General features: G+C 37.0%; 1 protein-coding gene across 8 annotated transcripts in view; it reads right to left on the reverse strand.

Annotated features, from left to right (window-relative positions):
* The window catches only part of TEX14 (testis expressed 14, intercellular bridge forming factor), a 141,901-nt gene that overhangs the window by 48,536 nt on the left and 80,674 nt on the right, over positions 1 to 12,691 (reverse strand). For all 8 annotated transcript variants that reach the window (XR_004233887.1, XR_004233889.1, XR_004233888.1 and 5 more), the window contains 3 exons: positions 10,056 to 10,975; positions 7,146 to 7,255; positions 5,404 to 5,489 (listed from right to left, as the gene is read on the reverse strand). Coding sequence is in view for 5 of the 8 variants with exons in the window: in XM_031966493.1 (XP_031822353.1) it covers positions 5,404 to 5,489; positions 7,146 to 7,255; positions 10,056 to 10,975 (1,116 nt within the window). In the remaining 3 variants the exon portion in view is untranslated. The remainder of the gene's footprint in view (positions 1 to 5,403; positions 5,490 to 7,145; positions 7,256 to 10,055; positions 10,976 to 12,691) is intronic.

Genomic DNA, 12,691 nt, shown 5'->3' on the forward strand with positions numbered 1-12,691 from the left:
AGGCCCTTTCTGAATAAAGACCAGAATACAGACTATGAGAGCCATGACCATATTCTTCCCAGGATCACACCAGCTTGGTAACCACAAAAACTTGCAGATCCTTGAACTATCTTCTGGAAATAACAATCCAAAAATGCCTGAAGTTTGAGACAGTGCTTCACTATCCTTAGATGAGTAGGGCCCAACTTTAACACAAAGTTGAAAGTCAAGGTATAAGTTGGAAAACAATAACAAAAAAGGATTTGAACATAAAAAGCTGCTATGATGGCAAGAAAGGACACAAAATAAACACAGAAAAAGGTAACAATGTGAAAACAGCTACCAAAGCCTCAAAAAAAACTATTACATCCAAGCCCAACAAGAATTCCTAGGAAAAAAGTGTTAGAAGAAAAATTGGGAAAAGAAACGAGAATGATTCAAGAAAATTATGAAAAGAGAAGAATTTGATAAAATAGGCACCCCAAAATATACTAAAGAAAATCACACCTTAAAAAAAAGTTAGCCTAAAAAATAGTCAAAATTCACTAAAGAAAGAACTCCTTAAAAAGCCGAATAAGCAAGTGGAAAAAGAAATACAAAGCCTCCTGAAGAAAATAATTCCTTAAAAATTAGAATTAGCCAAGGGAAGCTAATAATTCCATAAGACAAGAAACAAAAAAACAGTCAAAATAATGGGAAAAAAAAGAAAATGTAAAATTTAAAACAACTAATGTGAAAAATGTATTAGACTACTTGAAATACATGAGCCAAGAATGAGCCTAGACATTTCAAGAAATTATCACGGAAAAACTGCATTGACTTCATAGATCCAGGAGGTAAAATAGAAATGGAAAGAAGTTACTACCTCTTCAAATAGATTACCAAATAAAAACTCTCAAGAATATTATAACCAAATTCTAGAGCTCCTAGGTCAAAGAGGAAATAATGCAAGCAGCCAGAAAGAAACAATTCAAATATTGCAATCACAGTCAGAATCAGATAAGATTTAGCAGCTTCCTAAAGAAATGAAGGACAAAGAAGCTAAGATTATAACCAAGAATTATCTACCTAACAAAACTGAATGTAATCCTTCAAGGGAGAAAAGAAAAAGATATTTAGTTAAATTTAAACATTCATAATTAAAAGATCAGGGCTAAATAGAAAATCTGACTTTATAAAAGAAAACTCAAAAGAGGAATATATGAAAGCTTTATCATAAGGGATTCAAGAAGTTAAACTGTTTACATCCCTATATAGTAATGTAAAACCTAAAAACTTTTATATTATTATGGCATTTAAAGGGAGTTTACATAGAGTACATGGGTATAAGTCAATTATGTTGGGGTGATCTCCAAAAAAAAAATGATGCAGTGAAAAAGAGGGATGCATTAGGAGAAGCAGGAAGGGAGAGACAGAATGGGGAAATTTCTCTCACATAAAAAGAGGTAAGAAATAGCTCTTAACAATGGCAGAGGAAATGTGGGGTGGGAGTAGCAAGCAATGCTCAAACCTCTCTCATTGAAATTGGTTCAAAGAAGCAAGTATATATAACTCAGTTGTATATAGAAACTTATCCAGTAAAGAAACAGGGGATCAGAGAAAAGGAAGGATGATTAAAAAAAAAAATTGGGCAGATTAAAAGAGGCAGTAATGAGAAGCAAAACAGACTTTTGAGGAGGAACAGGATAAAAAGAAAAAAGAAGAAAAATAGAAGACAATTGGATGAAAGGAAACACGGCTAGAAATTATAACTGTGAATGTGAGTGGGATGAGCTCGCCCATAAGATAGAAGCAGACAGCAGAATGGAACTAGAAACCAGACTCCAACCATATGATGCTTACAGAAGATATGAAACACATGAAACTCAAAGATATGCACAGAGTAAAATAAAGGTATGGGGGAGAATTTAATATGCTTCTGCTAAAATAAAAAAGGCAATGGTAGCAATCATGATCTCAGACAAATTATTTAATTTAAAGAGAATAATCAGGGAAATGATATATTGTCTATAAACAACGAAGTAATATCAACACTTTTTTTTAGCAAGTTTCTCTGACAAAAAACCTCATTTCTCCATTGGTCAAAGTGGCAACAAGATTATGTGATGATCAACTCTGATGGACGTGGTGCTTTTCAACAATGAAGTGATTCAGGCCAATTCCAATGGACTTGTGATGGAGTGAGCCCTTTGCATACAGAAAGAACAGTGGGGACTGAATGTGGATCACAACAAATTATTTGAACTTTTTCTGTTGTTGTTTGCTTGCTTTTTTTTCCCTTTCTCATTTTTCCCTTTTGACCTGATTTTTCTTGTGCAGCATGATAAATGTGGAAATTTGTATAGAACTGCACATGTTTAACATATATTGGATTGCTTGCTCTCTAGGGGAAAAGGGTAGGGAAAGGGAGGGAGAAAAACTTGGAACACAGGGTTTTGCAAGGGTGAATGTTGAAAACCATCTTTTTTAAAATTAAAGCTTTTCACTTTCAAAACATATGCATGGATAATTTTTCAACACAGACCTTTGCAAAACTTTGTATTCCAAATTTCTCCCCCCCCACCTCCTACCCTAGATGGCAAGTAATGCAATATATGTTAAACATGGTTAAAAAAAAATGTCAACCATTTTGGAGAGTAGTTTGGAACTATGCTCAAAAAGTTATCAAACTGTGCATACCCTTTGATCCAGCAGTGTTACTACTGGGATTATATCCCAAAGAGATTATAAAGAAGGGAAAGGGACCTGTATGTGCACGAATGTTTGTGGCAGCCCTTTTTGTAGTGGCTAAAAACTGGAAACTGAATGGATGTCCATCAGTTGGAGAATGGTTGAATAAATTGTGGTATATGAAAATTATGGAATATTACTGTTCTGTAAGAAATGACCAACAGGATAATTTCAGAAAGGCCTGGAGAGACTTACACGAACTGATGCTGAGTGAAATGAGCAGGACCAGGAGATCATTATATACTTCAACAACAATACTATATGATGACCAGTTCTGATGGACCAGGCCATCCTCAGCAACGAGATCAACCAAATCATTTCTAATGGAGCAGTAATGAACTGAACCAGCTATGCCCAGAAAAAGAACTCTGGGAGATGACTAAAAACCATTACATTGAATTCCCAATTCCTATATTTATGCACACCTGCATTTTTGATTTCCTTCACAAGCTAATTGTACAATATTTCAGAGTCTGATTCTTTTTGTACAGCAAAATAACGTTTTGGCCATGTAAAAAAATGTATAAATATGTATACATATATTGGATTTAACAATTATCTTGCTGCAAAAGAAAAATCAGATCAAAAAGGACAAAAAATGAAAAAAAAAAACAAAATACAAGCAAACAACAACAAAGAGTGAAAATGCTATGTTGTGAACCACACTCAGTTCCCACAGTCCTCTCTGGGTGTATATGGCTCTCTTCATCATCACAAGATCACTAATCCTTGAACTATCTTCTGGAAACAACAATCCAAAAAACCTGAAATTTGAGACAGTGCTTCACTACCCTTAGGTGAGTAGAGCCCAACTTTAACACAAAGTTGAAAGTCATGTATAATGATCTCTTGGTTCTACTCACTTCACTCAGCATCAGTTCATGTAAGCCTCTCCAGGCCTCTCTAAAATCATCCTGCTGATAATTTCTTATAGAACAATAATATTATATAATATTCATAAATCATGACTTGTTCAGCCATTCTCCAACTGATGGGCATCCACTCAGTTTCCAGTTTCTTGCCACTACAAAAAGGGGTGCCACAAATATTTTTGCACATGTGGGTCCCTTTCCCTCCTTTAAGATCTCTTTGGGATATAAACCCAGTAGAAACACTGCTGGATCAAAGATGTATGCACAGTTTTATTGCCCTTTTAGCATAGTTCTAAATTGCTCTCCAGAATGGTTGAATCAGTTCACAACTCCACCAACAATGTATTAGTGTCCCAGTTTTCCTACATCCCCTCCAACATCTGTCATCATCTTTTCCTGTCATCTTAGCCAATCTTAGAGATGTACAATAGTACCTCTCAAGAGTTGTCTTAATTTTGCATTTCTCTGATCAATAGTGATTTAGAGCACCTTTTCCTAAAGCTAGAAATGGTTATTGAAAACCATCCTTGCATGTATTTTGAAAATAAAAAGCTATTATTTAAAACAATTTTTAAAAGACTTTATTTCTGAGTGGAGAAGTGAGTCAGATTTGTAACAATAAATGTCATTCCCCAATTGATAAGTGGCCAAAGGATATCAACAGATAGAAGAAGAAATCATATGAAAAAATACTTTAAACTACTACTGATAAAAAGATGCAAATTAAAACAACTCTGAAGTACTACCTCACATCAATCAGAAATAGCAAATGCTAGATGGAATGGGAGAAAACAGGTACACTAATGAGTTGTTAAGGGAGTTGTGACCTGATCCAACTACTCTGGAGAACAATTTGGAATTGTGCACAAAGGATTATAAAACTGTACATATATGTTTGTGAGAGGAATGCAACAAAGACTTGCCTCGTTACAGGGAGGACAAGATAGAACTGTATTAGTCCCAGGGAATATAAATGGGTAACTTCTCTGCCATATACATAGGAAGATGATGAGGGTGAAGATTCAGGAGGAAGAAATAATGCAAATCATTAAATGGTCATAAGATAAGGAAACAAGGGCTTTGAAGTGAGAAAAACATTAACATGTACAGATTATACCTATAAATACATGCCCACAGATATCTTTTCTAAATATGCTTACTTTTAAGTTCTAGAATGCAAAAACAGGCATTAAATCCTACTTTAGTTTAAAAGATAACACTTCTTTACACTGATATAAAAGAATTATGAGTATATTAAAGAGCACAATGTGTATTATCTTTTTTGAACATATGCAAAATTAAAAAAAAAATCTGTTGTTAGTATGAGAAATGCCTGGTGTAGAATGCCCATACCAATGCAGATGACAACTTGCCTATGATTTAGATTCAGAGATTATATATGAATCCAAGTTCTTCCTAATTCTAAGATTAGCTATATACTAGGAAGTATTATCATGACATCAGACATCAGACATAAGTATAGGGAATTAAACACACACATACACACACATAACATAGGGAGAATAATAAAAATGTATGTTACATACTATATGTAGTCATAGTTGTCCCATGAATTGTTTTATTTTAATAAACAATAAAATATAGAAATGGCATCACCTCCATTTCATTGTCAATCAAAAAGATGATCTTTTTAAAGTTAGATCTGCTACAAGAAAATAGCTTTTGGTCATTCAGAGTAAAGGACACTGCTATGGTCATAACTATTTTAATATATGCCATGGAATTATATAACCTAAGGAGGTATGGGAAAAATAGATTGAATTAAATTCTATATAAACCAAAGCTATGCCATTATACTTACTTGTCCATTTTAATCGTGCCTCTCTACTGTCATCACCTCTTGTCTTTGAGTTATAGAATTCAGATGATATTGAGTCCACATTCATCCTAAAAAGGTTCAGAGTTATTGTGATATAATTTTTTAAAAGAAAAACACATATGGAAATGTGTTTTGTAATTTGCCAAACATAAAGACTGTTGGTGCAACTTAAGAAACTCTTACCCCAGAACCTGTCTATGGTTGGTCACTGATTATACCAATGAATATACATATATATTTATTTCAAGGTGTGTGTGAGGGAACACTTTGGATCAACACTTTGAATTTTTATATTCAAGAAACCAGGTAACATTTAGTATAAACCAAGTTACCTCCAGAGCTCCTGCTATGATGGACGCAGGTGACCTGGACAGTTAAAAATAGCATATTGAAGAGCAGCTAAGTGGCATAGTGGATAGAGCACCAGCCCTGAAGTCAGAATGACTGGAGTTCAAATCTGGTCTCAGACACTTAACAGTTTCTAGCTGTATGACCCTGGGCAAGTCATTTAACCCCAATTGCCTCAGCTTTAAAAAAAAAAAAAAAAAAAGGTATACTGAAAAAGGTACAAAATCCACAAGTCTAGAGTGATAATACTAATTCTATTATTAATTAAATATGTAATCTCTGACACATTACTGAATTCTACCATCAAGCTAAGTGCCAGTTTTCTGAACATTGTGCTCTTTCGGACTTCAGTTGTTTTTCATATTAACAATTCAATTTAACAGTCATTTTCCTAAACCAAGGGAAACACACAAAACTAAAATTCCTGAGTCTTTCATTCACATTGAATTCATACTACTTAAACTTTTTATTTGAAATCAAAAACTGTTATTTTCATCACTGCTAACATTGAAAGTAGTAAAAATTTTTCTCTACCAGAGCTGCCATTGTGTCTTATAGATTAAGATATTACTTCTGAGTTTTTAAGCAAGAAAAACTGAAAGTGATATGATTATCTTATCTCAAAAAACACTCACTTTCCCCAGTTTTCAAGAGGTCTTTCTTATTTAAAACGCAGTAAGAAATATTATGGGGGCAGCTAGGTGGCACAGGAGCAATAGCTTGGACTCAGCTTCTGAATTCAGATCTGGCCTCAGGCACTTGCTTGCTATGTGGCCGTATATAAGTAAACTTAACCCTCTTTGACTCAGTTTCCTCCTCTGTAAAATCAACTGGAGGAAAAAAATGGCAAACTACTTCAGTATTTCTGCCAAGAAAACTCCAAATAGGGTCATAGACATGGCTAAAACAACGTAGTAAGATGGAAATATTAAATGTTTTTAATTTTAAAGAATTCTCTAAGAGCATGACTTCAGTTGCTGTTTTTTCTCCTATGAATTCATTTTAAGCCCATTTAATTTCTTTGGCTAATAACCACAAGGTAACAGTGATGCCTTTGAAACCCTCAACTCTGGCTTTCTGATGATTTTCTGAAATCAGATTCACTGAAGAGCTGGTTTTCCTTTTCACAAAGGGGGTAAAGGGAGGGGAATTTAGCCTAGTTAAATCATTTTTATGAGGACAGATATTTTGCTTTTCAACAATCTCTAATATCTCCTAGAAGTTTTTAATCAATGCATAACTGTGGCTATGCTAAGTAAGCAAATACCTAAAACTAATGGGGATTTGATTTTCTCTCCCATCAGTCCTACCTAAGCCATCTACCTTTGGGCTTTTAAAAATCATGGAATAAGTTTAGTGTCACATAAATAACCTACCTGACCGTCTCTTGGTTTCTGGTAGTAATTTCCAAATTCTCATCATCGCCTTGTGGGTACTGTAACTTAACATTTGTGCACAGTCTGTTGGTTCCACAAAAGGATAATGGCTGGGGGGATAAAGTAAAACAATTCTACATTCTTAGGCACACCAGGCTTCTTACAGCTAATGCATCAGGTTTTTTTTTTTTAAGTATGAGGCTGCTCCAAGGGCCCATCCCACTAGGATCAGGACAAAAATATAACCTGCTCCATCTTCCACTGGACTGGCTCCCATCCTAGTGGCTCTGTGGGCCACCAGAGCAGTGCCAAGGTGAGTTCAGACTCAAACAGGCACCGCCTACATTTCAACTCAGATCTGAGCTTCTAAGAGTTCTCAGCCTAGTCTCCCTGCAGGTGGGACAACAAATACATGCCACTATACTTATTGCTTTCAGTTTTTAAAAATTAAATATTTTATCACAAACATTTTTAACATCAACACCAATACCTACACTTGCTTTTATAGCTATTTACACTTTAATGAATTAATTTCAAAGTATATTCTAGCATTTTTTAGTTCTCTTTGGCAGAATTCTTTGTATAATTTGTTCTCATTCCATTTTATGCAGCCTCTTTTTTCACTTTAAATAATTTCATAAACGTCCTCTCAAATTTTTTTGCATTCCTTATAATTGTCCATCTTAATTGCTTTATAGTATTTCACTAGGCTAATACAGCAAAATTTGCTTTATCTTTCTCCCTTCTGTGGGACAGTAAAAATGCTTCAAAATTTTTGTAATAACACATGATGCTGCTACGAAGATCTCTAAAGAGCAAATGTTTTGCTTTTGATAATGTTACCAGGAAATTCTTAATTGATTATTTTTGGAGTCTTTATGAAAAACTGCCAAAATGTTCTCCAAAAAAATTTTTCAAAGTTTACCATGCCTCTAGCAATAAATAACTATAGTACTTTCTCTACAATTCTGAAATATTAAATTCTGTAGCTTATAATTTTTTCCATTTTGATGGATGAAGAGTGGCATCTCAAAAGTATTTTATTTTATATCCCTTTTTTAGTGAGGTTGAACGCTTTTTCTTTTTTTGAGTCTAATTTTTTTTCAATTATCAAGCATTAATTTTTCTCCCTCCCACTTCCTGCCATCCGAAAAAGATTAAAAAAAAAAAAAAAAAAAAAACCCCTTGTAACAAGCATGGTAAACAAATGAATTCCTATAATAGTCATGTCAATATGATGAGTACTTAAAAAAAAGTGATCATCAATATTTTATTTTTCCTTCTATTTAAACTGATCACATGTTTTGGTGAGTTGACCACTGTGGAATAAGAACTATGAATATTAGAGGTAGCTAGATGACGCAGTGGATACAGTGCCAGCCGTAAAGTTAGGAGGACTCGAGCAAATCCAGCCTCAGACATTTAATACTTACTAGCTGTGTGACCTTGGGCAAGTGACAACTCCAAATGTCTCAGTCAAAAAAAAAAAATAGTTATGCGTATCACCTCCATTTAAAAAATTATCATATAAACTGATTAAAAGATCATACCTACCTGAAACAAAACATATTTCATGTACTACAATCTCATTTATCTCCAAAACAAAAAAGTCATGAAGGCCTTTGGATGAGTGACCAAGCAGCAGAGAGCCCATATCCTAAGCCCCATACATTTCTTTCTTGAATGGAACGCTGGAGAATTCTGCCTCTGAATTCTGAATTTTATGGTCTATGGGAAGAGTCCATGATATAAGAGAATTCAAAGAGGACTCCAAGAGAGTAAATTAAGTTTGAAATGCTTATAGGGGAAAGAGGATTACCTTGGGAGTTGTACCTTTCAGACAGTGAACAAAAAGACTCACTGGAATTTTAGGTTGTCATTTGTGTCAACATTGACACAAATACTGGGGCCCAAATAGAAAAGTGATCAGTCCTTGATCTCAAGAAGCTCATACATTAATTGGAGAGGCAAACTGGATGAAGTGGATAGAATGCTTGGGAGTCAGGAAAACCTGTGTATGACTTCGGATATTTACTAGGTGGGACAGTCTGCCTCAGTTTTTTCCAATAAAATGGGGATAACAGCACCTACTTTGAAGGGTTGCTGAAGCTCAAATGAGTGAATATTTGTAATGCATTTATTATACTGCCTGACACATAGTAGGCACTTAATGTCTGACCCCATCCCATACTTTGCATGGTGATCTAAAAAGTTCTAAGAGGGCAGCGGCATAATGAAAGGAGGAAAGGACTGGAAATTCTTAGAGACAAAGAGCACAGAGCTGCAAGAAGCAGCTTTGAAAGAGTGCTTTTGAAAGAGAAGCAGCACTGAAAGAGTGCAGTGGAATTGAAGGGATGAAAGGAAACCAGGAATGGTGATCTGTGCTAGAAGCCTGGATTGCTTGCAACTTGGGCCATGAGGCAGCAGGGCTGCCTGAATCTGGGGTTGGGAACATGGCCTCCGTCCTCTGCCATGAGCATCAGTCTGCTCAGCTGAGGCACAGATCCTTACGGAAAGACAGGAAGTTTTGGACTCTTTTAAAAGAGGATTTTACTAACAAAGCACCTTTCTTTGTAGTGACCAGAACTGGGCAGGAAGACCCAAGTTCATTTGGCCTTTGATCCTGACTTGCTATGTGATGCTGGGCCAGTCACTTTACCTCAGTTTCCTCAACTATACAACAGACATAATAAGAGCACCTACCTTGTAAGATTGTTGTGATGTTTACACAGTTCACATTTATAAAGCCTTCAGTCCAGTTGTCTGGCACACAATAAGTTTCAGTAAAAGCTAGAGATCAGTGAGGCCGTCCTCCCCCTAGATTTTGAAAGGTCATCCCTCCCTCTGGCTTGTGGGACTAGAGTAGTGTTTAGACCAGGGCATCCCTTACTCCCTCTTTTCCAACTTTACCTGGGGGTTCTTTTCAGCCTGGTCTCCAATACTCTCTTCAGGAACAGACTCAAAAGGCTTCCAGCTGTGACCCCCTTTTCTCTTGTGTCTCTGGCCAACACTGCCTTCGAGACCCATACCCTGGAATTCTCTCATTGCCCGAGCCGTCTTCAGCAAGTTCTGGAAATGGTCCACACAGCCAGGCTGCTGGGCTAGCACCTGTACCGAAGGAGGGATGTAGCACTTGGCAGGGGGCCCAGCGGCAGCCCACAGCACTAATGGGTCATGACCCCGAACACAGAAGCTGAGGGCAGCCCACGAGGAGGACATCTGTTGCTCCTGCCGCCTCCTCATGACCTCCAGCGTGCCTATTTTCTGCTCTGCATTGCGCAGGGATTCGGCTGCCTGCTGCATTAAAGTCTGGGAGATTTTCAGGTTGAGAACACATTTACTGATATATTGCTCCGTTCTGGACTTGCTGCTCAAGTCTGGCTTGGCTTCCCTAGGCACCTCCTGTATGTGTGAAGTGAAATTCTCACTGAGAGGTTCCCAGTGCTCAAAGGAAGACTCTGTGCCCGCTTCAGAAAGTGTGTCATCCTCTCCATAATCCGAGCGGGCAGCCTTGTTTATTTCAGGTGACTCTCCAGTTATGGACTTAGTCTCCTCTCCTAGGTTTCTTCCATTTCCTACAGACATCTCTGATGTAGTGATTCCTCCCAAATCATCATCACACATATCCAAGTAACAGGAGTAGATTTCATTTATTTCAAAACTGCAGAGGCTCTCCTCTCCACGACTTGGGCTACAAGCCCTGGCCAATTCAGAGAGAGTGTCTCGACTCTCAGTTTCTTTAGCTGCCATGCTGTGATTCAAAACCTCGCAATCCAGTGCTGTTTTTTCAGGTAAAGCTGAGGGAGATTGTGGTGAATCGGGCTGACAACCTGTGGAAAAGAATCAACACCTTGATGTTCCTGAAGACTAGCACTGAATCCCAAGGAGCAGCCAAGCAGATTTTTTCTGCTTACTGAAATGGGATCAGCTGCCTTTCATTATTTACTCTACTTCTAGATATGAAATTCTGCCTCACAAATACAGAAAATACACACCACAATATGGGCAAGAGTTGGAGAGATTTTTCAAGCAAGGGCTGCCATTCCATAGGGAATTGATATAGCATGAGGTACCATGGGGCTGTATTTGGAATGAGAAGATCCCTTCATTCAAATCCTATCTCTATGTTGACTACGGACAATAAGGAAGCCTCAGTTTCCTTTACAGTACAATAGAGACGGTAAAGCTATAATACTAAAGCTATAGCGTTGCTCTGTGTAAAATGCTTTGCCAACATCAAAGTTCCATAAGAAATATCAGCCTCTTCCCTCCATAACCAGAATGCCCTCTCTCTTCCAATCCCCTTGCTTCCTGCCAAGCCTAGCTCAAGCCTCACATCTGCATGATCCCTCCCCTCCCAGCTGTTATGCTCCCTCCCAGCTGATTTTCTTTTTACTTTGCATGTATTTTGTTCAACCTCCCAGACTAACAGGGCTACTTAAGTCTTGTTTGTGCCTCCAGATCCTAGCATAAAGCTGGCACAAATTAATTATCTGCTTGATAATGAATTCACTGGGTGATTAGTTCACTAATTAGTAATTAGTAATCATTAAATAATTAGTTCACTAGGTGGCTGAGTGTTATTGAAATGGCTCACATTTTTTGCTATTCAATCTCTTCAAAATCTGGTCACCCCACAACATAGCATTTCCACTTCTTCTGTTTTTATCTGCTTGCATTTTTGTTTTCCTTTTCAGGTTATTTTTACCTTATTTTTAAATCCAATTTTTCTTGTGCAGCAAAATAACTATATAAATATGTATATACATATATATATATATTGTATTTGACATATATTTTAACATATTTAACATGTATTGGTCTACCTGCCATCTAGGGGAAGGGGTGGGGCGAAGGAGGGGAAAAGTTGGAACAAAAGGTTTTGCAAGGGTCAGTGCTGAAAAATTATCCATGCATATGTCTTGTAAATAAAAAGCTATAATAATAATAAAAAAATTCTGGGGAAGCATTCCTTAAGCAACATCTCACATACCTTGGTTCATTCTTTTAACTCTGCCTTTCCTTGGCACATATGTGCTCCTGGTATTGGGATTAAGTTCTCCATTTGTATGTTCCCAGATACATGGAACTTTAATCTCTCTCATGTGTTAACATGACCTCTCCTTAACTGCACTGCAGGCTCCCTGAAGGCAAGAACTATTTACTGAGTGGAAATACTGCCTTTACACCAGTGTGACCAAAAAAAAGTTCCCCATCCCTAGCTTTGGGAAACAGAAGAGGCAGAAAGAAGTGAAGCTCATCTTTCCCACCTTCCCCCAAAAAGTTCCTTCAAACATATAGAAAATGCAGCAGATGGAGAATGGATGAGAAAATCTAGTCAGCCTTTTTTCCAGTTCAGATAGAGAGGACTGCTGATAGGGGACAGTCCATGCCAAGGCAAGACCCCCTTAGTCCCAGATTTAGAACAGAGAAGCCCAAATGGGCAAACAGCATGTGCAGAAATAGGGGCCAAGTATTGGCTTTATCCCTCACTACCCAGGATGAAGTGAGGAAAGGTATTCCAGGCTGTATAGAGTTGGTGAGTT

This window comes from Sarcophilus harrisii, chromosome 4, assembly GCF_902635505.1.
Source record: "Sarcophilus harrisii chromosome 4, mSarHar1.11, whole genome shotgun sequence".
NCBI lineage: Eukaryota > Metazoa > Chordata > Mammalia > Dasyuromorphia > Dasyuridae > Sarcophilus > Sarcophilus harrisii.